The sequence below is a fragment of the Geotrypetes seraphini genome, chromosome 1 (assembly GCF_902459505.1).
Source record: "Geotrypetes seraphini chromosome 1, aGeoSer1.1, whole genome shotgun sequence".
Classification (NCBI taxonomy): Eukaryota; Metazoa; Chordata; class Amphibia; order Gymnophiona; family Dermophiidae; genus Geotrypetes; species Geotrypetes seraphini.
The window spans coordinates 261,774,902-261,802,201 of NC_047084.1; the positions used below are offsets into that span (position 1 = coordinate 261,774,902).

A 27,300-nucleotide genomic window follows, 5' to 3' on the forward strand; every position below is an offset into this window, starting at 1 on the left:
TGTTGCATGACTGACACACAATCAGCGGCTGTTTTGTAAGGCAGCCGCTGATAACGGCACCATTTGCAGAATCCGGGCTTAAATGTCTACTTCAGGAAGCAGGTGAAAATTTGGCTCTTCTCCCAAGCCTTTAATGGAAGAAGGAACTAACTTGGTAGTCTCATACACACAAGGACTAACACTAGATCAGAGGTGTCAAAGTCCCTCCTCGAGGGCCACAATCCAGTCGTGTTGTTAGGATTTCCCCAATGAATATGCATGAGATCTATTTGCATTTACTGCTTTCATTGTATGCCAACAGATTTCATGCATATTCATTGGGGAAATCCTGAAAACCTGAGGAGGGACTTTGACACCCCTCCACTAGATGCACATACTGTAGAATGACTTGCTTATCCAATATTTTTTTTTTCATTCATATACCACTTATACTAAGTGGTTTGCATTCAGGTATTCAAGCATTTTTCCCTATCTGTCCTAGTGGGCTTACACTCTTATCTAATGTACCTGGGGCAATGGGGGATTAAGTGACTTAACACAGTGAAACACTCCTATCTCACAAACCTACAAGGGTTCAAAATACTCAAATAACTATCTCCCTTGAACAAATCAATATGCTTGTAATCTTCTTATATAAGAAGTTTGTTCATACCCCTGTTGGCTTATAACTCAAAATTCAAACATCCAAATGGATTAGTGAGGATTTACAAAAGGAGGAAGAAAAAGCCTCAGGCTCACACCCGTTGCTGGTTTTCAACTTGCAAACAGGCTAGCTAAAGAGCTACCTCACAGACATTTTTTTCAAAAACCCTCCTCCATTCATGCCTCCAAATCCTTAATTTTCAATTATAGAGGCTTAATTATAGAAGCTTTTTCCTCCTCCTTTTGAAAATCCTCACTAATCTGTTTGGATATTTAAATTTTGAGTTATAAGAAGATTACATGCATATTGATTTGTTCAAGGGAAATAGTTATTTGGATTCAGTGACTTGCCCAGGGTCACGAGGAGCAGCATGGGATTTGAACCCCCCCAAACTCAGGGTGCTGAGGCTGTAGCTCTAACCACTGCACCACACACTCCCTCCCGAGATCTTATTCATTCGTCTTTCTGATTTCAGGCGCAACCTTCTTTAAGCTAGTCCTCGTTTTCTAATTCCTATTAATCTGTTTATATGTTCCATCTCTATTTATACCCTATGCTCTCTATTAAGATGTTTTATTACACAGTGTGTTGACATTGTAAGCAGCATAGCGTGTTACCTATATCTGGCTTATTCCTGTCGTGTACCGCCTTCAAAAAGTAAATAAATCCTAATAAATAAATAAGCAAGTAGTTGTACAACTTCACCTCAGTGTCAAGCAAATTGGTGAGGCAAGACCTCCCTTGGCTGAACCCATATTGACTCTCTCCCATTAAATTATGTTTGTCTATAAATAGTTGCCTACATTCAGCCACTATCCACAGAGTTATGTGAATAAATTTAGGCCTGTAGAAAGGCTTCCCTAACTTGAATTGCATAGCTATACAGATAGCGGTTGAACACCACCATCTGTACGGCCAGCAGCAGTCACTGCTCTTCACATATATTTAGCAGACTATCTGGATAATAGTGATGAATATACAGAATATATTTAAATGCCCTAGCTCAGGGGTCTCAAAGTCCCTCCTCGAGGGCCGCAATCCAGTCAGGTTTTCAGGATTTTCCCAATGAATATGCATGAGATCTATGTGCATGCACTGCTTTCAATGCATATTCATTGGGGAAATCCTGAAAACCCGACTGGATTGCGGCCCTCAAGGAGGGACTTTGAGATTCCTGCCCTAGCTGTTGCTTAAAAAAAACACACTGAGCACAGCATTTCAATTTTGACCCATGTGTATCTTTTAGTTCTTATTTGAATGTAGTAAAGCAAAAGATGAGGACCTAATTCTAAAAGGACTGTCTCCCATGCTCTGCCTAATGGAAAAATAACTTTGGGGTCCTTTTGCTATGTAAAAAGTGACCTTAGTGTGCCCTTACATGAATAATAATAATAATTTTATTCTTATATACTGCCATACCGAAAATGTTCTAGGCGGTTCACAACAAGGTGAGCTAATACATGGGATACAGATAAAATACAAATTAGAATAATGGACTTAAAAACAGATAAAGACAGAAAACATTTACAATATAATGCAGAAAATACCAGCATGGCAGGGAAAGAAGTATGGGGTTTTCCTGTACGCTAAAACCATTTTTACCACAGCTATAAAATGGCCAGTTTCCTATTTTTTCTGTTAATGGCCATATGCTAATGTTTCCATTAGCAAGCAGTGATTAACAAGAATTACCGCAGGAGCGCTTACCGACACTTATTTTGTAGGAAGTAAGGGCTCATGTGGTAATCCTATGCTACCCAGTTAACATATGGTAATGTGGACCCACTAACTGATTAATACAGCAATACCCATTCTCCATCCCCAGACATGATGACCGCACTGCAGCTTAGTAAAAAGACTTCTTTATGAATAAATACCAGTAAGTTTCATAGCGCCAAACATGATTTCAAGAAGAAAACATAGGTTTAGAATCTGTCAGCCCAGCATAAGGCACATCCTAGTAGTGGATAAAGCCACTGAAAATCACTGGGTTTAAAAAAGGTTTGGACAAGTTCCTGGAGGAAAAGTCCATAGACTGCTATTGAGACAGATGTGGGGGAAGCCACTGCATGCCCTGGGATCAGTAGCATGGGATGTTGCTACTATTTATACTAATCAGTAGCCAGATACTTGTCACCTGGATTGGCCACTATGGAAACAGGATGCTGGGCTAGATGGACCATTGGTCTGACCCAGTATGGCTATTCTTATGTTCTTATGAGCTCCCTAGCACTATCTTGGTAGCACCAGGATGGTACAGGCACAAAACGGAAAATTCTCCAGATAACAGTGATATTCAGCACCACTCTCTGGATAATTATCTGGACAATTTAGGAAAGAAAAATTGCTGCTTCAAGTTATCATAATGGTTATCCAGACAGAGGCACCTAACATCACCATTATCCAGATAGCACTGGCGATCTGTTGCATAACTGATATTTAGGGCCATGTTACCAGTTAGTGCATGGTAATTACCCGTGCCAACTAGGGATGTGCATTCATAAAAACATAAGAACTGGCATTACAACAAGGTTATATTAAAAAATTTAATAAAATATGGGGACCATTGACAAATTATTCTACTGATCAGATATAATAACACATGTATAGAACATATAGAAGGGGAAGGGAGGGAAAACTATTGTAATATTAATATGCTATAAAATTCTGATAAAGGGTTTATTTAATTCACATTGTAAGAACATTTATTAATAATTTCAAGTGTTTTTTCATAATTGAATGTATTACATGTATTTCACTTGATGTAAGAATTTAAAAAAGAATAAAAAATATTTATAAAAAAAAAAAACATAAGAACTTGTCAACAACATGTCAACAGTGAGAGATTAGAGAAACTGGGCCTCTTCTCCCTTGAAATGAGGAGACTGAGAGGGGACATGATCAAAACATTCAAGATAATGAAGGGAATAGACTTAGTAGATAAAGACAGGTTGTTCACCCTCTCCAAGGTAGAGAGAACGAGAGGGCACTCTCTAACATAAGAACATAAGCAGTGCCTCTGCTGGGTCAGACCAGAGATCCATCATGCCCAGTAGTCCGCTCACACGGCGGCCCATCAGGTCCAGGACCTGTATAGTAATCCTCTATCTATACCCTTCTATCCCCTTTTCCTTCAGGAAATCATCTAATCCCTTCTTAAACCTCAATACCGTACTCTGTCCTATCTGTGAATAATAATAAATTACTACTTATAATGATTGGTGTTGCCATTCAGCAAATTACATATAATTGGAAGGATTGGAGGAGATTAAATTATAACTTCTGATGGAACTCTTTATGCCATATTTTTAAAATGGAAAGGTTTATTGCATTGCAACGGGGTTACTTTAAGAAGTTTTAGGATGTGTGGAAACCATTAACAAAGTATTGTAAAGATTAATTTGAAATTGTTTCCCTTATACTTATCGATTTAAGGTGTAGGGAGGGGGGAATTTTATTATTACATGTTTTATATGATGATGGAATATTAGGGTGGGTGGGATGGGAAAGGGGAAGGGATATGTTTTTATGTAATATATCAATGATTGTTTGTAAGTGAGGAAGTAATTGTTAATCTGAATGAATATTTTTAACACTTAATGTAATTTTGAAAATGAATAAAGAATATTTAAAAAAAAAGGAAATCATCTAATCTCTCTTGAACCCCAATACCATACTTTGTCCTATCACACCCTCTGGAAGCGCATTCTAAAGTTAAAAGGGGATAGATTCCGTATAAACGTAAGGAAGTTCTTCTTCACCCAGAGAGTGGTAGAAAACTGAAATGCTTTTCCGGAGTCTGTCATAGGGGAAAACACCCTCCAGGGATTCAAGACAAAGTTAGACAAGTTCCTACTGAATCAGAACGTACGCAGGTAAGGCTTGTCTCAGTTAGGGCATTGGTCTTTGACCTAAGGGTCGCCGCTTGAGCGGACTGCTAGGTACAATGGACCACCGGTCTGAGCCAGCAGCAGCAATTCTTATGTTTTCATCAGAACATAAGAATAGCACAGTGGAGTTCTAGATTATTTATATTTGAATTTAAATCACTATTCAGCCAAATACAATAATGTCTTGGGAGAAGGGGGGGGCACTGAATCAAATCAAATATGAATATAAGTACACCACTAATTTTCTGGTAATGGATGATCTCCCTCTGATATGACTTCCTGGTCCCGTGACCCAAAAGTGACATTAGAAGGATAGCCGAGATCGATGCAAACAGCCAGTTGCAGATGCGGCTCAATGCCAACAAAGATTTAAAGAGGTATAGAAGGGGGGAGACGGAGAACGGGAGAGGTGCTGTGGTTAGAGCATGTTCTAAAGGTGACCACCATTGGTTCAGCAAAACAGTTAATCCAGCAAGGATCTGGAGCTGGGGGTGCCGGAAAATCGGTAGTGTACTTGTATTTGGTACATCCATGGAAGGCCATTTTCAATAGGACGTCCAAGTCCGAATTTGGACATTTCCTGTAAGATGTCCAAAGTCAAAAGCAGAGAAACATTCATTTTCAAAACTGCTAGATGGCCAAAAAAAGTTTCTTTAAATCATCTACTGGGACATTTTGGCCATCAGAATGTCCATTCGAAGGACGCCTAACTATTTTGGCCATTTTCAAAACAAAAATGCCCAAGTTGAAAACATCCAAATCCAGATCATTTGAATGTGGGAGGGGCCAACATTGTAATGGACTGGTCACATAGACATGCCAATAGAACACTGGGGCACCTTAGAAAGCACTGCTGTGAACTTCACAAAAAGAATGTCAGAAGTACATCTTACCATAACCCCCTTCTAATGTGAGCCCTCCAAAACTTTCCTAAAACCTACAATACCCACCTATCTGCTTCCCTTATGGCTCTAGGTGGAACCTATATGGCAGTATAGTAGGATTTTGGTGGGTTAGATGGGCTCACACTTTCCACCATAAATGTAGTAATTAGAGTGGCTTATGAGCCTGGGTCCTCCTCTCTATGGCTCACTAGCCCACTCATCAGGCTACTTAAGACACCTGTGTGATGCTCTACTACACGGCTGCCCAAATCTGGTCCTCGAGATCTACTGGCATGCCAGGTTTTCAGGATATCCACAATAAACATGCATGAGAGAGATTTGCATACCAAGAAGGCAGTGCAGGCAAATCTCTTTCATGCATATTCATTGTGGATATCCTGAAAACCTGGCCTGCCAGTAGATCTTGAGGACCGGACATGGGCAGCCCTGCTCTACTAGAATTTCCCATACCAGATGCTGCTGTTCTAGAGACAGGTATGTACCGTTTCATTCAGATTTTGTGGTTATGGGAAGGGGTTAGTGACCACTTGGGGAGCATGAGGGTCATTACTTAATCCCTCCAGTGGTCATTTGATCAGTTTGGATACCTTATTGGCATTTATACGCTTCTAAAACAGGTCTAGCTCCAGACATCTAAGTTCCATGCTAGACATCCTGGGAAAAGTTTGATTATTACCACAAAACATCTAAGTCTAAGCAGGCCCAAAGCACGCCCATAACACACCTCCAACCTCTACGTTGAATTTTGGATGCACAGCAGCTGGGACAGCTCGCAAGACATCCAGAGTGACAGTTTCAAAAATCGGCTCTTGAATATCCCGGCGATTAGAACATCCAAGTGCCAGTTTATACCTTTTTTGGGATGTCCAGATATAAATGATGCATTTTTTATTTTTTTTATCTACCCCCCTTTTATTTTTTTTTTTTTAATAATTCTTTATTCATTTTGAAACTTAAAATAGTGCATACATGAATACATTACAGAATATATTAAAAAATAGCACTTATAACTTTCAATAAAATATATAAATATTTTCACACACCTCCCCTCTTATTTCAATATAATCAAGAAAACAATCCCAATATATCTCCCTCCCTCCCTCCCACCCCCTCCATGGATGTGTAAATTCTAATCAGGAATAAAGGGAAATATCATTCAAGTAGTATCAATAAAGTTAGTCAATGGACCGCATACCCGTTTAAACCATTTATTACCTCCTTGCATAAATATTATTTTTCATATCTATAGACTAAACATAATGAGTGCCACCAAAAAGTAAAATTCAAACGATCAAAATTTTTTGTGACCATTTGGATGGCTACCCCAGCCATAATACCCAACAGTCTGTTTTTATGTTTTAAAAAAACCCTTCTTTATCAATGGTATTTTTTATTTATTTATAACTTTCAACTTAAATATCAAGCATTATAACTTGTACAGAAAGAAATTAAACCTAGAACATTCTCCAACATTCCAAGTATATTGGCTGTTTAACAATCAAAAATAGTAACGAAATCAATAACAAAGGTTTAATTTTACTCAAATCCTCAAATTGGATCCAAGATTTAAACACTTGGCAAGAAACATAAGAAAATACAATAAGAAATGAAGATAAATTATGTATTTTTTAAACAATCCTCTACTCAGGAATAATAATAATAATAATTTATTTCTTATATACCGCTATACCAAAAGTTCAAAGCGGTTCACAACAAGGGAATAATGCATACAATCAGCGAATATAAAATATATAATAACAATCAAAAAAAGAATGCATCAAGTAAAAGCATGGAAACCATGACCACAATTAAGATGTATGTCGATTTAGTGATTTTCTAAAATCAAAGTAAGAAGTAGCCTCTAATATAGATTTTCCAATCTAACATAGCCTCACCACTTCCCAAGTACAGGAAGAACGAGTTAAACTTGGGAAGTGGTGAGGATGTGTTTTTTGGGACGTCTGCATTTTTCAAAATTGAGCCCCATATTAAATATTGCACCAGTGTTTAAATACAGCCCAGTGCTAAATATCAGGGAATAACTTCAAATTCTTAGTCAATATTTCAAATCAACACTAACCACTGTGTTTAAATATCAGGGGATTTGATTATAAACTATTCAGGTTTGCCCATTTGCAAGAAGAAACCACATCCAGAGCCATGTCATAAATCATTTTTCATTTTAGTAGCATCAAAAAATGACCTCAATCATTTGAGCTTATTAATTATTCTCTTGCTGGCCCAAGGAATTCAAAGGAGATATATGCGAGCAACTTAAAGGAGTCCAAAACAAATTTTAAAGTGGTAAAAAAGAAATATGACTTGATAATGTGGATATTCCTAGTTGCCATGTGGTATTTTGAAACCACACGGTGCAAAGTGGGTACAGTTTCCTTTGTAACCAAAAAAATAACTCCTAGGCTATGTTAAGATTACACATTATATTGGATGGAGGTATTTTCAGCCAATTTGTAGGTATATTTACATTAAGTCCCTTAATTGTGTTGTGAACATTTTCACTTTATACGTTCAAACATGTGGAAACCACATGAATGCAATTGCTCTAGCCAACATTTAAAATCTTACAAAAGCCAAATCAGTTACAGCAATTATTCCTCTGAATCCTAATATAGATGAAACGTGAGTTCAGAAGCTGTGTCTTGCACTCTCCTCCTTTCCCCTTTACTTTGTCTTACTTAGAAGCACTTTGGGGCTACTTCAATATCCCCTTTCTATTTTTATCAGTTTGGTCTGCTTCCAAGACAATTTATTGCTATAGTTCAGCAAAGGCGGATCCCTGACACGACATGGCAAAAGTTAGACACGATGGTGTTTTGCCTTTAGAAGAGAAATATATCTCACAAAAATAAAAAATACATTTGAATGAAAGAATATCTGAACCTAGTGTATGGCTACTTTTTATATTTGATGACTTAACATGAGAAAAGAAGCACATTTTAAAGCGAGTTAGCGAAGCTTTTCTGTCTGCCCATTCAGGAGTAAAGAAAAAAACAAATGTTTTCTGTCAGCGTAAGAAACAGCAGCGATGTCAAATATAGGCCTGAGTGAGGAGCCAAGGCAAGGCCCCCCGCCAGAGCCTGAAGTATTATTAACATACCTGCGACAGGGGAGGGCTTTCTGAACACCACCCATCTATTCTTCCACTGAAATCAGAAACAACAACAAAAAAAGAGGAAACAGTTACAGAGGATCCTTCTGATTCTTCGACCGGACACTGTAAAGCCACATAGAAAAAGCTTCATTTGGAAAAGTAGCACGAAATAACACTAATGTAAAAAAAAAAAACAACATGGGAAAAGTCCATTTCCCTGACCTTTCTTCCATCTCTCAATCTGACTTGACCCTCTACTACAACCGAATCCGTCATCTTCAGTCATGGTTCCAAACAGCTGCTCTCTCCTCTCACTTTCTCTCTCTCTCTCTCTCTGCTTTAGCTGAAGGGTCACTTTCAAAATAGCTTTATTAGCTCCCTGCACAGAGGGAGAGAGCTATAGACGGTGACACATTTCTGAAGTGAGCAACTTTGAATGCTCTCCCTGCCTTGTCCCAGCAGTGTGAGATGCCTTTGTGGTTGCCAGTGCCTCAACTCTTTCCGACGGTAGCTCTGCATTTTGCACTTCATAGTGCACCATTCTTTTAAAGAGAAATACCAGACATACCTACAGGCAGGGCTACAGCTAGGGGTAAGCACAAAGCTTCCTAGAGATTGGAAAACGGATAAAAGGCTAGTAGACTGGGGCAACTAGTTAGAAATGCAGGTTCAGTATTAGGTTAAGTAGGAGTAGGATTATCAGATGTCCGGGAAAACACAGACATGTCCTCTTTTTCATAGGCAGTGGAACGCTTTTTTATTTTGGGGGGGCTGAAAGCTCTGCCCCTACCCCCACACCCCGCCCCTATAATAGTACTAATTGTAATACAATTTTTTCCATTCATTTTTCATATATACATACGATATAATCTTATTCATAACACATAATGGTTAACCACAATATTAAACTACACAAAGCACACTATGCTTCTCAACATTCATTCCTACTAGTACACAGATAACTCCTAAGCAAATACGGGACCACTAACTAAAAGTACTAATATAAAAAAATGAAGCCCTAAGTTGCAAGACTCTGCATACAATGCAACACCACAGAAACAGTGACACATGTCCCCTATTACTGTGCAAAATATGAAGACAGTAGATGGAAATAGTAATAGTAGTAGTAAATTTGAAAAACTGATACAAAACAATCACCACTTTACAAATTAAAAGATAGAAATAAAACAAATAATGAGAAATAAGAAAATACCATTTTATTGGACTAATCCATTTTTCAATTAGCTTTCAGAGGCCAAATCTTTCTTCAGGACAGTACAGTATACTGCTATTATGGTATCCTGTCCTGACCTGAGGAAAGGGATGTAGTCCCCCCCAAAATTGCCTTATTTCCATTTCTTATTTATAAATTTTTATCAATACAGTTACAAGACTACTTGATTCTACAAAAAGCTACAAAAAAATTTATTTCTGCCTTTTGTCGTTTCTGCTTTAATCAACTTCTCTTCGTTCTTCTTTCTATACAGCATTTGTCCTCTCTCCCTTCCATGCAACATCTGCCTTCTCTTTGCCCCTTCCACCCAGCCTCTGCCCTCTCTCTCTCTCTACCCCCATCTACTGTCCACCCTCTCTCTGCTCCTTCCATCCACTGTCCGCTCTCTCTGCCCTTTCCATCCAGTGTCTTCCCTCTCTCTCTTCCATACGGCATCTTCCCTCTTTCTATGTCCCTTCAACAAACTGTATATCCTGTGCCCTTTCTCTCCTTTGTACATGATTCATTTCATGATTCATTTCAGCTTCACCCCCTCTCCATTTTTCTGTCTCCACCCCATCCTCTATGCTCTGGCATTTCTCTATTCTCCTTTCCTTCCTTCCTTCCCACTCCACCCCATGGTCTTGCATCTCTATTTCCTTCCCTCCCCCCATGCCCTGGCATCTTTCTCCTCTCCTATCTCTCCCTCCATGATCTGGCACCTCCTCTTGTTCCTTTCTCTCTGGTCAGGCATTTGTCTCCTTAGTTTCCCTTCCCTCCCCCCATACCCTGGCATCTCTCTCCTCTCTTTCCTTCCTTTCTCTCCCACCCTCCTTCCTTCCTTTCTCTCCCTCCCTCATTCCTTCCTTTCCTTGGTCTGGCATCTGTCTCCTTCCCTTCCCCTCCATGGTCTGGTATCTCCTATCCCTCCCTCCCATGGACTTGGCATCTCTCGTTCCTCTCCTCTCCCTGGTCTTCCTTCTCCCTCTTTCCCTCTCTCTCCCCAATTGGGTGCAACAGCAGCATTTCTCTTCCTTCTCCCTCTTTTGCTCTCTCTCTCCAATTGGGTGTAAAAACAGCATTTCTCTTCCCCCCCCCTTCCCTGGTCTTCCTTCTCCCTCTTTCCCTTTCTCTCCCCAGTTGGGTTCAAGAGCAGCATTTCTCTTTCCACCCCCCTACCCTGGTCTTTCTGCTCACTCTTTCCCTCTCTCTCTCCCCAAAAGGGTGCTTCTGCAGCATTCCCCCCCATGGTCTCACACAGCCATCGGCAGCATTTCTCATTCCCCTCCCCCCCCCCCGTCTCACATAGCTGTCGGCAGCATTTCTCATTCTTTCCCCCTGGTCTCACACAGCCGTTGGCAGTGCAACATTCACAACTCACTGCTCCTGCTTGCTTTGGGTCTTCCTCACTGCCGGGTCCCACCTACTTTCTGTTTCCGCAAAGGCAGGACCTGGAAGCAAGGAAGGCCCAAAGCAAGCATGAGCAATGAGTTGAATGCCTCCTTCCATGCCCTATCTCCCTCCGAAGCCGTCCCAGCCAGCAAGCGACTTTGCCCATGCTCTGGAGCTCTAACACTCTGCTTGCCGGTTTCATTTCTCCTCCCTCCCCCCTCATGACATGACTTCCGGTTTCAGAGGAACAGGGTTGGGAAGCCAGCAAGCACAGCGTTAAAGTCCTGGAGCATGGACAAAGTTGCTTGCAGGCTACAGTGGTAGATAGGGCAGCTGCCCTGTTTGCTCCCCCTAATAATGGCAATTTTTAGGGAGGCCACGGCCCCTGTGCCCCCCCTCCCCCCTCCATTACGACGTCTATACACTTTTTAGAAGACTGTCCGGGTGCCCGGAGGGATTTCCAAAACCCGGCAGTTTGTCCATGATTTGAAAGCCCCCGAGCTTGGGCCTTGTTTGTAGGCCCTCTTGGCATGCACAGACATCAATGCGATGGTGTCATATACGGACATGTGTGTGATGTCATCACATCAACTTCCGCGCATGCGCAGAGGCCCTCCAGACGCAGCCACGAGCTCAGGGAAGGAGACCAGAGTTCATGTGTGGGCGGGGCTGGGGCAGATTTGGAGGTGGGACAGGGAAGGGCCATGTGTCCTCTTTTTTTAAAGAGGAAATCTGACAACCCTAGGTAAGAGGGGATGCTAATAAGTCCTTGGCTTTGTAAAGAAAATACAAGCTACAGGACTGAAAAAAAAATTATTTACTCTACATTCTCCTAGAAAACAATAAGACTCCTACCTTAACAAATCTAATAATAAACTCAATCTCATACCCTATTCAACCCATACTATAACTTCTGGGAGTACTAATTGACATAGGCTGTACCATGCAACCACAGATCAACAAGGTAATAAAAGCATCATTTGTGACCATGAGAAATCTAAGACAAATCCGAAAATTCTTCGACAGGAAACAATTCCTACTGTTGGTACAATCCCTTATCCTTGGATTAATAGACTACTGCAACATACTATACCTCCCATGTACAGCGACCATGATAAAACAATTATAAACTATACAAAAGACAACCCTAAGACTCATCTACTATTGAAAAAATATGACCACGTCACAGAAGCATACCATGACTCTCACTGGCTCCCAATTCAGGCAAGAGTACACTTCAAATTCTACTGCCTACTATTCAAAGCCATTAACGAAGAAAGCCCAACCTACTGGAATAAGCGACTAACTCAATCCTCCTCATCCAGGCACAGGAGAACCCACTCACTATTCACACACACACCTTCCAAAAATGTCCAACGAAAAAAACCATATGACAACCTAATAGCCACCAAAGCAGCTAAACTGGACAGTCAAATCACAATTCTGTTGTCAGGAACCACAGACTACAAAACCTTCAAGAAAGATATTAAAACTCTACTCTTCAAAAAATACATAAAACCTATCTAACACGGCCAATTCCTACCTAAACCCCACCTACCAACTCTACACCCTAATATACTCTAATATGCTTCTAACTACCCAACTATTGCTAAAATGCCTCTATTTATAAATTTTTATCAATACAGTTACAAGACTTACCACTTTAAGATCTCAACAACTCTTTGGTAATTCTTATTACCCAACTTTTATCACCTTAAGATAACAACAACTCTTTGGTAATTCTTATGTAACTCTTATGACATCTCTTATGCTATTCATGTAAATTTTTGTGTAAACTTTTATGTAATCCGCCTTGAACCGCAAAGTATTGACGGAATAGAAATCAGTAATGTAATGTAATATTCACCACTGAGCTGCACATACTTATGACTTTGTTATTCGAACTTCTTTAACCCATCCAAGAAAAATTATTTTGGTTGTGCTGCAGACCACTTGTCTGCAGCTAATGTAGCATCCTCAGTGATTGAAAACTCTTCCCTTGAGCTGTTTCTTGAGGTTAGGAAAGAGATGAAAGTCCAAAAGTACCACATCAAGTGAGTAAACTGGGGATTCAGAACTTCAGAGTGAAGATCTACCAATTTCTACTGCATAACGACCACCCTGTGAGGAATGACATTGTCTTGAAGAAACAAGATTCCTTTTGAAAGCTTGCCTCAGCCTTTGGAAACCAGTTGCCACTTCAGTTTGTTGAGAAGTGCAACATAGAACTTTGCCGTGATGGTTGCACCCTTTTCAAGGTTTCTACAAGCAAAATTCCATCTTTGTCCCAGAAGACAGAGTCCCAACACTTTGCTTGATGACTTCTGTGTCTTGAACATCTTGGGATGTGGGGAACCACTGTGTCTCCATTCTTTGGATTGTTGTTTCTGGATCATATATATTTCTGACATGTGCCTACTACACCAGGTTATGACAGAGGAGAATGTATGCCCCCCCAGCTGCTGGGGATTGTGGTGGATGCTCTGTATCATAGGCAGCGGAACGTTGTGTATTAACAGAAAGAAGATTATCCAGGTAAAAACCTAATCTTCCATTGTGAGGCAACCACTAGATCTTGTTTCTGGTCAATATTGAGACATCCGGGAACCCATTTGACGGAGAGCTTTCTCATGTCTAAAATCTCTTGAATAATATCTTTAGGGTCTTTGCTTTCTTTTTAGTGGATATTCTTTGATTGTCCAGAATCATGGAATGAATGACATCCACGTTTATGGAATTTAGGTCAACGACGTATGAAACAATACACTTTGATGTGATGAAAATATTATTAGTCTAAAAATAGGTAAAATAGGAAAAGCCAAAGATTTATCAGCACTCCCTTGAATTTTGTGTTGAACTCTTTTCAACAGGTTGGAATTCACATATTGCCAATCCTATAAGTGCTGTAGAAGGAGATAGGCTCATTGGCCATTTTGATTTATCTAATTCAATGAATTGATTCTGTCTTCATTACTGATGGTTATGGCAGAGTCCAACCTGGGTTTTCCTGAAACTCTGTGCACATTCACCCAAACATTCACACAAAACACTTTATAAGGTGCAACAAAACTTTTATTCTTCTCCAGACCTGAGCTTGTTTCCTTATGGGCTCAGGGTAGGCAAAACAATTGCTTAATTCTTAGACCATTAATTCAGTTCCACATTTCAGTCTTCATTTATCACAGGACTTTACTCAATCCCAACACTGAGTTTCACAATATATTTGAATTATAAGGCTGGTTTACCTGGATATTCTCGCACACTTTCCAGTCCTTTCCAATGCTCCCTCTCAGCCTGCTAGGAAAGGTAGAAAAGTCTCTCAGGGACCTCTCCAAATGATTCTAGTCTGTGGCAGAAGTGCTATTCCCTGCCTGAGTCCAGCCCCTCTGACTCAGCAGGGCTGCTGAGTTCAGTGCATCCTGGGACCTGTAGTTCATCCCCTCTTGGGCTAGTGCCCCCTGCTGCCTGGTGGTATAACTATAGTCTTAATGAGGGAAAATTCTTTAATCCCTCACAATTATGTAGAGCAAGCCATTCAAAGTGCAAATTGAAAATAATTTTATGATCTTTATCAGCCAATATTCAGCCCACAGCAGTTAGTGGTTTTTAAGCCACTGACAGCCATGGGTAGAATCAAACCTGGATATTCAATGCCCAGGCACTGGCATGGTATATCCAGAGTCAGATAGTGATCCAGAAGTTATGCAGGTGCTGGTCAATTTGATTCAGTGCTGGCACCTGCATAGCTAAGTGGGCAAAGATAGGGCTTTGATCCTCTCTGCCTGCAGATATCCACATAATTGTTGGTTTCTCTACAACTCTGTCCTCAGGCAGCCCCTGCACTATCTGGGCAGTGCTGTGATAGAGCTGATATTGAGCAGCACTGCCTAGATAAGTGTCACTGAATATCAGTTGCCGGCCTATTCAGCAAGTTTTAACCAGACAGAAACCTTTCCTGTCCAGTTAAACCACACTGAATTTTGACTCCTTAATATTTATGATGGGTATGGATTGATATCTGTCTCCATTTCCTTTTTATTTCCTGATAATCCACCTTTCCCAACAGCATCAGAGTAGTTTGTATTAAAACAATACGTTCACTAACTAACATATTGAAGGATATTTTTTATGCATAATTGGTGCCTATCTTTAAGCGCCAGTTTGTAGAGTTGCCCTTTGTCATTTGAGGAGCTTAAAAGTTATAATTTTCCAATCAATATTCAGCCATTAGAACAGAACAGCCATACTGGGTCAGACCAATGGTCAACTAGTCCAGTAATCTGCTTCACAACCGTGGCCAATCCAGGTCACAAGTATTTGGCAGAACCCCATTTTTAGAAAATGCTGATCATCACCAGCTAAATTAGCACCTGATAATCTGGGGCTACATGGTGTTGGCCAGCAGAGATTTGCCGGCCCTGGCCAGTATTCAGCTGGGGCCCTCATAAGACAGCTGAATATTGGCCGGGACCTGCATAACTATGCATTGTCATTGGCAGCCCGAAGAGCCTCTTCGGGCTCTTCTACAACAGCTCCCACTAGGTGAGGAGCAGCCTGGTGGTAGAGCTGCTGCCTCTTCACCCAGAGGTTGTGGGATCAAATCCCAGGGCTGCTCCTTGTGACCCTGGGCAAGTCACTTAATCCTACATTGCCCCAGGTACATAATAAATATCAGTGTATATGTAAAACCACTTTGAGCACTTTGTGTAACTACAAAAGGTGTTATATAAGTCTCAATCCCTTACCCCTCCTCCTAGCCCACAATTTTAAGTACTTTCCTCCCACCCTACTCCTGCAACAATCACGCTATCTCAGTAGCGCCCCCGCCCCCCCCCCCCCCCAAGGCCTATCTTCAATCTCTGGTGTTCTAGTGAGGGTGATGGTGGCAAGGGCAAACCCCCATCGCTCATGCTCCTAGTGGCAGCTTCTCCAATATAGCTGCTGCAACTTCTTGCTGCAGCCTCATGGTACTACACTTCCCCCTCTGTATTTGCGGTTTTATTTATTCACGGTTTTTCATTCCCAGACTCCGCCCCCAAATTTACATCACAGGAAATTGCTGCTCCCAGCGTTTCACAGAGAAAATCGATGCTTCCAGCATTGTACAGAGAAAATCGCTACACTTGCAGGTCAGGTTATTCGCGGATTGTGTCTTTTTTAGGGTTTTGTTTTTTACAGAAAAACCGCAAATAACATAAGAAAAGTTATTTGTGGTTTTTGTGTATTCACTGCCATGCTGTTCCCCGGAGGGGTAAGTGTACTGCAGTACTGCAAAGCTATGTTGAGAAGTCATGACAGCCATTTTCCAGATTCTGCCACTAGGGGCAGGAGAAAGGAGGTTTGCTCCTACACCCATCGCCCCCACTAGACCACTAGGGAATGAAGATACTGAGACAAGGGATAGGGGGCTCATAGGGTAGTGGGAGGGAGGCACTTAAGTTCCTGGAAGGGGAATGTTGCCATTCTGGGGGGCAAGGGGTGGGAGGAGGGATCAGGATGGGGCAACCGGAGCCACTACCTGAAGGTAACCTGGAACTTGTCAGTACTCAGACCAGTGCCTGGTTGCCTTGTTCATATAAAGTTAGGACAGCCTTTTTTTCTGTCCTGACTTTATGCAGTTGCTCAGCCAGATATCAGGTTGAAAAACTCTGTTAACCGTCTAGCTCAGACATGGGCAAACTACGTCCCACGGGCCGTTTAGTGTTTTAATCTGGCCCGCAAAGCACTCATTTTGCACATGGACCAGACCAAGAGCATTAACCGGCACTATGCCGGGCCAGCTTCCTCCCTCCCAGGGGCGGGAATCCTCTGCCCGCCTCTTGTGTATTGCAGGTTTGCAACTTCTTTTCACACGCCCTTCCCCCATGTAGAAGCATCCCCATCTTTCCTCCTCCTCCTCTCTGCCAGGGGCGGCCATGTGGCTCCTTCCTGGATGAGGTCAGGACTGCACCTACTGGTGTGCGGGGCTGCACAGGTCGTGGAGGGAGCCAGAATGAGGCTGGAGTTGCCCTGGAAAGCCTGCGCTTCATTCCATCCCATTCATGCTGACGGCTATAGTGGAGCGCAGGAGGGTGAGCCCGGAGTTCAGGGTGCTGGAGGATGGCGCATGTGCTCACTTCTCACCGTACTTAGCACGGCGATTGGGGCCAGGAAGCTAAGTGGTGGCTGGAGCCCTCCGGTGCTCTGCCATGGCACTCGGGGAAGCAGGGCTGCAGCTGCCCGATTCCGCAATGCACTTTTCTTTGGATTCTCTTGCCTTGATCACCTCCCTCAACCCCAACATACATGTGTGCGCAGGTAGTTATATGGATACGTGTGTATTGTCACCATTTCTTTTCCTTGCAGTGAAGCACAAACTAGGAAGGTGAGGAAATTGTAAAAAAAGAAGCAATTTCTACTATTGGGAAGTGGAAAGATGAGGGGAGAAGTGTGCAGTACAGCTCTGATCGCAGCCTAGGCAAGGGGGAGGGGGGGGGCTTTAAATGCAACAAAATCCATCTAGGATTTTCTCAGGAGGGGGTAAGAAGAGGGGCGCACCTAAAGGATAGTAGCTAGAGGAGTGTCTAAGCTAGGGAACTGAAGGATATGCAATGATTTATACCAGGAAGTGATGTAACCCCCCTCCTTATTTGCATGCATAACAAACTGACCAATAGGGATGCCAGGTGAGGCTCTAGTCTGGGTCCTAGGTTATTTTCTTTGAAGACACTCCCCCCCTTTGCCAAATTTAAGAACCCACTGTGGCCCACGAGTCAAAAAGTTTGTCTACCCCTGGTCTAGCTCATATAGACACAGAAATATAACATAAGAACATAAGCAATGCCTCTGCTGGGTCAGACCTGAGGTCCATCGTGCCCAGCAGTCCGCTCTCGTGGCGGCCCAACAGGTTCAGGACCTGTGCAGTAATCCTCTATCTATACCCCTCTATCCCCTTTTCCAGTAGGTAATTATCCAATCTTTTCTTAAACCCCATTACCGTACTCTGCCCTATTACGTCCTCTGGAAGCGCATTCCAGGTGTCCACCACACGTTGGGTAAAGAAGAACTTCCTAGCATTTGTTTTCAATCTGTCCCCTTTCAACTTTTCCGAGTGCCCTCTTGTTCTTTTATTTTTTTGAAAGTTTGAAGAATCTGTCTCTCTCCACTTTCTCTATGCCCTTCATGATCTTGTAAGTTTCTATCATATCCCCTCTAAGTCTCCTCTTCTCCAGAGAAAAGAGACCCAATTTCTCCAATCTCTCAGCGTATGAAAGGTTTTCCATACCTTTTATCAGACGTGTCGCTCTCCTCTGGACCCTGATGGCAGATAAAGGCCAAATGGCCCATCCAGTCTGCTCATCCACAGTATCCACTACCTCCTCTTCTCCCTAAGAGAGGTGCCTACCCCACGCTTTCTTGATTTCAGACACAGCTCTGTCTCCACCACCTCTTGCGGGAGTCTGTTCCATGCATCTACCACCCTTTCCGTTAAAAAGTTTACTCCTGAGCCTGTCACCTGTATTTATACATTTATATAATTTTTAATTTGTATTAATTAATTAATTTTTAATTTAATTTTATTAATTTGGATGTTATATAATATTATGTCTTAGAAATGTTATTTCTTTTCTTCTTTTCTATTTAAATGGAGTTCTTTTCATAATTTGGATTGAATTATATTGTAAACCGCTTTGATCCTTTTTTGGTTATATATATATGCGGTATATAAAGATTTTAATAAACATAAACATAACTTCATCCTATGCCCTCATTCCAGAGCTTTCTTTCAAATGAAAGAGATACCTCATGCACATTTATGCCATATAGGCATTTAAACATCTCTGTCAGATCTCCCCTCTCCCACCTTTCCTTCAAAGTATACATATTGAGATCTTTAAGTGTGTTTCCAATATGAGAGGAATTCTGTCCCCTTATAATTGCACAACTGCAATTAGTTTCCCAGAGGGGTGTGATAAGAACCCAAAGGAGCATTTATAGAATGCTAGCATAGCCAAGTATATATATGTGTGTGTCGGTGCTTAAGTGTGAGCACCTATGCCACCCTTATAGCTGCTGTGTTAGTGCTGCAGATACCAATTATGCAGATTCCAAGGGGTTGTACATATGTGCACATATGCATGTAACTGCCAAAAATCTGCCTAAGCACTATTCTGTACACTGCACATATTTCCAAGGGACTGTACACATGGGTTGGGTTCAAACTTACTTGGGAATTTTTGTAGTTACATATGGATGTGCACACATACATACATAGATGCCATGGTTCCCACATTTACATATGTAATGAACACGTCAATGTTAGCACTGATGTTAATGGATTACCCTCCTCTATGACTAATTGCTCAGGAAATAGGTCGATCTGATACTTCTAGCAAAATTGTGAGATAAGGGAGATAGAACTGACAGACACATTTCAGAAGAGGTCAAAAGTTCCAACAAATCATTTAGTATGGTTTATTTCATAACTCCAAACCAATCTCTTCATAATTCTACATCCTGGAATATTATTATTAGAATATAATCCTATATATACAGGATAACCTGTGGTCAGTATGCAATTATGGTTAGAAAATGACACATATTTCAAACATCGCAAAATGCATTAGCTGGGAACCATTTCTGTTAGGTAGTATGATTCAGGGGCTTGGGTCTAATTTTCGCATTAATCCAGTTCACATAATTGGACACTCGAGTATAAACACCAGGTTTGTTGAACCTTCCACATCCATCTCCCCAACTGATGATCCCGTATAGGTAATATATTTTGTCCTTTTGACAAGCTAGAGGTCCTCCAGAGTCTCCCTATATTGACAAAGAAGAAAAGAATACATATTTCCATGACAAATGAGTATCTTTGACCTGGGGAGAAAAAAAGAAGCCATACCAGTTTAGCAGAAGACTTTTTATTCAGTTTAAACAGGTTGTACAACAGAGAAATAGACTTATGAGAATTTTTAGAGTTATAAAAGACTAAAAGATACTCTAAAGAGTCATGTTCAAGAGTTTTGTGGGGTGGAAAAAGTGTGTCTTATGGAGCAAAAAATATGGTAATGAACCTGGGGCAATGGGGGGATTAGGTAATTTGGCCAGGGTCACAAGGAGCAGTGTGGGTTTGAACCCACAACCTCAGGGTGCTGAGGCTATAGCTTTAACCACTGCACCACACTCTCCCCCGCCCCCAATTAACAGCAATTTATTACATTAAGTTGTGCATGTAACTGACCTTATTTTATAATGTGGATGCTCAACTTTGCAAGCTAAGTGTAATGATGGTATCTGATTAACTTAAGACAGCTTCTTTTCTGACCTAAGTCAACCGGATGGTTGTCTGGGTAGAAACATAGAAAGATGACGGCAGAAAAGGGCTATAGCCCATCAAGTCTGCCCACTCTACTGACCCACCCAATTAAGTCTGAGTACTAATGACCTAGTTCCTTAACTCGACCCTCGTAAGGATCCTACTAGGGCATCCCATTTATTCTTAAAGTCAAGCACGCTGGTGGCCTTGATCACCTGCTCTGGAAGCTTGTTCCAGTGATCTACAACCCTTTCTGTGAAGAAATACTTCCTTACGTCACTATCGAATTTCCCTCCTCTGAGTTTGAGCGGATGCCCCCTTGTGACCGAGGGTCCCTTGAGAAAGAAGATGTCTTCTTCCACCTCAACACGTCCCGTGATGTATTTAAATGTCTCAATCATGTCCCCCCTCTCCCTGCGTTCCTCTAGAGTGTAGAGCTGCAATTTGTTTAGTCTTTCTTCGTACGAGAGACCCTAGAGCCCCGAGATCATCCTAGTGGCCATCCGCTGAACCGACTCAACTCTAAGCACATCTTTACGGTAATGTGGCCTCCAGAATTGCACACAGTACTCCAGATGAGGTCTCACCATGGTTCTGTACAGTGGCATTATGACTTCAGATTTGCGGCTAACAAAGCCTCTATTGATACATCCCATAAGTTGCCTTGCTTTGGATGAGGCCTTCTCTACTTGTTTGGCGGCCTTCATGTCTGCACTGATGAGGGTACTGCTGATGAGGGTACTGCTGCTGTATGCTGGTAGTACCTGAGTAGGCTCCCTGCTCTGCCCTGACTCTACCACCAGACCACTCCAGCACTGCCTAGATAGTGCTGCATGGTCACAGCTGATATCCAGTGCTGCTGAATATCACTGCCTGGCCCTTTCAGCACTAAGTAACAGGGTAGGATCCTCTTCTACCCTGTTCACTAATGCCAAATATTGACCCTATAATGTTTTACTAGTTTTTGCTATTGGAAATTTTATTTCAATCAGCACCTGAGGAATATGTCTCAAAAATTAACATTATTTATCAGCCCAGGAAATAGTTGTTCTTCAATGTGCAGACATAACACTGGACACTATAGTGTTTAGGCCTGATATTCAGCACTATTTAGCCAGCTAAATAGTACATAGTCGGTTATCTGCCGATATTCAGCAGGAGATTGCTGGCTATCTCCCACCGAATATCCTGTTTGGCAGAGAGCTTCAGCAATCAGCTTCAGCATCCAGTTAGACCTGCCTAAAAAGCAGGTCTATCTTTGGCTGTTAGGACTTAGCTGGCCAACCAATGAATATTGGTTTAGCTGGCTATGTCTCAGCAGGCCATAAAAAACCCCAGATATTCAATACCAGTCACTGGATAGTGTCAGCATTAATGAATTTCTGGATTCGTCACGGGCTGCGGAAGACAGGAAGCTATCTCCCACGGTCTGAATATCAGGGGGTTTATTTTAGGTTGGACATCACTGGTAGTTGTAGTGGAAGGATATTCTCCTTCGGATACATTTTTTTCTACTTCAATCATGTTATTGTATTTGAAATAATAAAATACTGAAATATATTTTTCAAATCAAATACTGTATGTGGAATTTACATTTCAAACTAACCTTACTACTTCATAAATATATTATTGTGAAAAGATAAAATGTTTTGAGTTTGAACATTTAAGTCTGACTGTTTTACACCCAAGGTCAGTCCAATGAAAGGCAAGGGAGATGTCTATTTTACCAATAAGAGGATCTTTATTCATAAATGTAGTCCCAACAAGGATCCAAGTTTCGGCGTAAACGAGACGCCTTCCTCAGGGGACACTCGTGTAAAACTCACCACACGCCCTGAAGATCAGAGCCACATGCATTAGCACTTTCACTGCTTGGAGCGTCTGCCTGCTACTGCACGAGGCTCTGATCTTCAGCGCGTTTAGTGAATTTTACACGAGTGTCCCCTGAGGAAGGCGTCTCGTTTACGCCGAAACTTGAATCCTTGTTGGGACTACATTTATGAATAAAGATCTAGGTGCTGTTCTTCTCCTTTGTGCCCACTTGTTTTACACATAACAAATCAATCAGCAGAAATGTTTCCTAAATAACCTAAAGTAAAGATTGTGTTAACCACATCACAGAAAGGGTAGCAAAGTAAAAATATATTACTTCAGACAAACATATTCCTGACACATTTTTATTTCTAAATTTGCCATAATTATGCTGCTATTAATTCCCTAACCCCCAAATTCCTGTACACATTCAATTTGTGCAAGCAACTTCATTATTTAACAAGACCAATCAGTGCCGATAATTAGCAATTAGCACCTCATAATTGACGTTAAATGGCATTAATAAGAAGTTAAGTGCACAAATTGGTAGGTGCATTCCATAAAGTGGTACGCATCAGTTCTAGTGCGCAAATTTCAAAAGGGGGCATGGCCAGCGAGAGCATGAGCGCAGATCATAGGCGTTCCTAAATGTTGATCTCATTGTTATAGAATATGCCCAATCCATACACAACTTAGGCGCAGGTACTGTAATTTTATATATGAGGGTCATTTCATAAATAATACACACTATTTTTTTATTTATTTACATGTTTGTTGGGAGGTTTTGTCAAGTATTTCTTTACAACCCTTCAATATAGTCTCCCTGCTTTGCAATGACCGAGTCCCAACGTCCAGAAAGCTTCATTATTCCATCCAAGACACCGTTTTTGTTCAGTTGCCGAATGGCTCGGGTACCGGTAGAAGAAAGCTCTTCCAGAGATGCAAAACGATGTCCACGCATAGGTTGTTTCAACTTTGGAAAAAGGTCGAAGTCTGGTGGACTCATGTCTGGACTGTAGGGAGCATGAGGTAACACCTCCCAGCCGTATTTGCGTAGTTTTTCAATGACATTTTGATGAGCTCAATCAAAAGAAAAACAAATGATGATTTTTGCTTATGATCAGACAAAGTTCCATGTGGAAGAAGTGTCACAGCAGTGTATTGTGATTTTTTGCAAAAAAATGTGCAGAAAAATGCACAAAAACCCAACCTCAGTTGCTCTTCGCTGGGCCACTCATTCTTCATGACAATGCTCGCCCACACATAGGGAATGTCGTCATTGAAAAACTACGCGAATACGGCTGGGAGGTGTTACCTCATGCTCCCTACAGTCCAGACATGAGTCCACCAGACTTCGACCTTTTTCCAAAGGTGAAACAACCTATGCATGGACATCGTTTTTCATCTCTGGAAGAGCTTTCTTCCACTGGTACCCGAGCCATTTGGCAACTGAACAAAAACGGTGTCTTGGATGGAATAATGAAGCTTCCCGGATGTTGAGACTCGATCATTGCAAAGCAGGGAGACTATATTGAAGGATTGTAAAGAAATACTTGAAAAAAAATAAAACATGTAAATTAAAAAACAATAGTGTGCATTATTTATGAAATGACCCTTGTATTTTATATATTTTAATATATTTTTTAGATCCATAATTCATCAAGTCGCTAGGACTCGAACACGAGTCGATGGCACCTTACTAAATAATTAACTGCATTTAGGCTTGGTTTTTCTTGAATTAAATGGGTGCACCTAAATGTTAGTGATGCATTCCGCCACTAAGCACAATTATATATATGATGCATGCCTTTTATAGAATCATAAGTTCCATTCTGATTAGCACTTTCCATGCATCAGCTGCAACAAGAATATGCAGTTAAGTGCAAAGCCTGGGCTCTAATTGTTGGAGGCATTCCCTCACGTTCCCATGCCGTTCCCACACATAAAAATTATTTACAGCACAGTAAGTTTTCTGTGAGATCACACGGACACAATAAAAGGTGAAAAGTGTATCCTTGCTATTTGCAACAGGACAGTCCCCCTGATTCTATAAATAGCGCCCAAAATTAGGTACACAATTGGGCATGCAATTGTAGAATTAGGGTTCCTTGCACACAAACTAATTGTTTAAAGTGGCGATAACTATCCATAATTAGCCTTAACAAGCACTAATTGGTACTAAATAGGAGTTACACATATAACTGATATTCAGACCACGGAAAGCAGGCTGGCTATCTCCCATGGTCAGCACTGACTGCGGATATTCAATGCTGGACTGTTCCTGGTGACCGGCATGGAATATCTGGGGTTTTATTGGTCGGCATAAACGTAACCAGCTAAGTCAATATTCAGCACTGGTCGGCTAAGATTATAGTGGCCAAGGACAGACCTGCTATTTATGTGGCCCAATTTGGCATCTAAACTGATCAGTCGTGTTTGCACGCAAATGATTTGCACCTCCATTCATTGATTGACGCTTGAGAATCAGCCAACAGCCATCCAGTCGGTATCTGTAGTGCATCTAGCCCTTAGGCAGTTAAGTGCTGAAAATCATACTTAACCAAATAAGAAATAGCCAGCCACGTAAACTCAGATATTCATTGCCAGTGCCCAGTGTCGAATATCCAGGAATAATACCATCAGTGGCTAAAAATACTCTTACTGCCACCAGTTGAATATCTACCCCACAGAAAGTAATCCCTCAAACTCTTTATTTACCGAAGTGTATCTAACATTAATACTGACCAAAATGTTTATTGCCATGAGGTTCAGGTCATACCTGGCAGGCATCTGTCCTGCAGTCAAAGTAACCAGCACAAAACATGCTGTCAGTAATTTCAGCTCCATAGATTTCTGGGTTACGGCACACGTGATCAGGAAGAATTGGAACTATTGCTTCTTGCAAATGGTGAGCATACTCTGTTTTATCTTTAAAACAAACAAAATTTAGAAATAAATACTTATGCTGTCATAGAATCATTCTCAACTGTACATGCTGAATCAAGTGCACCAGCTACTCAATCTGGTACAATAGATGCTAATGGACATCTCTCACTGTCCCTCCATGAGTCCAACTTTTCTTCCTCTCTCCTCCACCCCTATTAGCAACATTTCTCCCTCTCTTATCCCCCGGATCATGTGCAGCATTTTTCACCACTTCCCACCACCTCCATGAACATTTCTCCTTCTATTGCCCCTCTCCAGCACCATGACACATCTCTCCTCCATCACTATGTCCAACATTCCTCCCCCTTGCATCCCCTTCAATCTGTCCCTCTGTTCCCTCTCCACCACCATATCCAACATTTCTCCCTCTCATCCTTCTATTCCCCATGCATCTCTACCTCACTCCTCTCTCTATGCCCAATTTTCCTTTCTTCCTTTCCCCATGTGCACCATTTCTTTCCCTCTCACTCACACACTCATGCCGAACAATTCTCCCTTTCTATTCCCTCCCTCCTATGTCCCAAATTAGTGCCCCTTCCTCCCTCCCTTGTGTCCCAAGTTCATGCCCCCTCCCTTCATTCAGTGTCCCGAGTTCGTGCCTGCCTTCCAGCCTTTGTCCCATAATCGTGCCCTTCCCATGTCTCAACATGCTCCTCCACCCTCCACGCTTCCTTCAGGGCCATCCAGCTTGGCTGCTCCTTCTAACCTTCAGTGACACGTGGCTGACCCAGAAGGCTTCTCTCAGACGTCAGAGCTGAAGAGAAGCCACATGCAGCGGCTGTTCGCGTCCCTGCAACAAGTGCCGCTGAAGGGAAGAAGGAGCAGCAGCCCACCTGGAAGGAAGTAACTAGGATCCCCCGCTGACCTGGAAGCCTTCCCTCTGATGTCAGTTCTGACATCGTAGGGAAGCCTTCTGGGTCGGCTTCGGCAGAGGGGAGAGGCAGGAAGGAGGGCATGGGATCCCCAGCGGCCATTAAGCAGGAAGGGGTGTGGGAGACCCGCGCAATGTGTACCCCCAACAAGCGGCTCACGTATCCCTAAGGGTACATGTATCGCATGTTAAGAACCTCTAGCTTAGACTCAGAGGGAGCAGTGTGAACTGTTTTGTGATGCTTCATCTATTGCATCACTTCAAGTACCATTTCAAACCTCCTTCTAACATGAATTTGAGGGCAGTTTATGGAATCCAATCTTTGATCAACAACCTTTGATCAAGCTAATATAATATGAGATTTTGAAACAAATAAATGCATTGAATGCAATTTAAAAGAACATTTCAATTTCATTTAACTTTAACTCAGGGAGGGATTATAAAATTCTAATTGCACTATTATCAATGATTGTACAAAATTTACAAAGCAAACAATACATCATATATTAAAAATAATAATAGTCAAGTTTTCACAACAATTTAATTTAAAACGTTCCTTCAGAATAAAACAAGGTCCAACATAAAAAAAATCCTGAAACCCATTCACAACTCTTAACTCACTGCCATCTATCTATATATATAAAATCGGAGGTATGTATGTGTGTATGTGTGTGTGTATGTGTGTATGTGCCGCGATCATGCAAAAACGGCTTGACCGATTTGAACGAAACTTGGTATGCAGATCCCTCACTACCTGGGATGATATGTTCTGGGGGTCTCGCGGCCCACTTGCACACGTGGGCGGAGCTACAAACAGAAAATCAGATTTCACCCATTCATGTCAATGGAAAAAATGTAAAAAGCTGCCATTCTCACAGTAATTCAAAAACGGCTTGACCGATTTGAACGAAACTTGGTATGCAGATCCCTCACTACCTGGGGTGATATGTTCTGGGGGTCTCGCGGCCCACCTGCACACGTGGGCGGAGCTACAAAGAGAAAATCAGATTTCACCCATTCATGTCAATGGAAAAAATGTAAAAAGCTGCCATTCTCACAGTAATTCAAAAACGGCTTGACCGATTTGAACGAAACTTGGTATGCAGATCCCTCACTACCTGGGGTGATATGTTCTGGGGGTCTCGCGGCCCACCTGCACACGTGGGCGGAGCTACAAACAGTAAGTCAGATTTCACCCATTCATGTCAATGGAAAAAA

The 27,300-nt window shown here is 41.7% G+C and overlaps 2 protein-coding genes and 1 long non-coding RNA gene across 4 annotated transcripts in view; 1 reads left to right on the top strand and 2 right to left on the bottom strand.

Moving 5' to 3' along the window:
• The window catches only part of DOK7 (docking protein 7), a 179,598-nt gene extending 170,722 nt beyond the window's left edge, over positions 1-8,876 (bottom strand). Inside the window, exons 1-2 of one of the 2 annotated variants that reach the window (XM_033950252.1) lie at positions 8,773-8,876; positions 8,557-8,602 (exon numbers count right to left, since the gene is read on the bottom strand). In XM_033950252.1, coding sequence (XP_033806143.1) covers positions 8,557-8,602; positions 8,773-8,826 — 100 coding nt within the window. In that variant the 5' untranslated portion in view covers positions 8,827-8,876. The remainder of the gene's footprint in view (positions 1-8,556; positions 8,603-8,772) is intronic. The other variant, XM_033950261.1, reaches the window with a different exon arrangement.
• LOC117363066 overlaps positions 1-27,300 on the top strand; it is a 58,318-nt gene that overhangs the window by 2,526 nt on the left and 28,492 nt on the right. The window lies entirely within an intron of this gene.
• Positions 19,586-27,300, bottom strand: part of HGFAC (HGF activator) — a 103,570-nt gene continuing 95,855 nt past the window's right edge. The window contains exons 13-14 of the mRNA XM_033950292.1: positions 25,045-25,193; positions 19,586-19,957 (exon numbers count right to left, since the gene is read on the bottom strand). Coding sequence (XP_033806183.1) covers positions 19,778-19,957; positions 25,045-25,193 — 329 coding nt within the window. The 3' untranslated portion in view covers positions 19,586-19,777. The remainder of the gene's footprint in view (positions 19,958-25,044; positions 25,194-27,300) is intronic.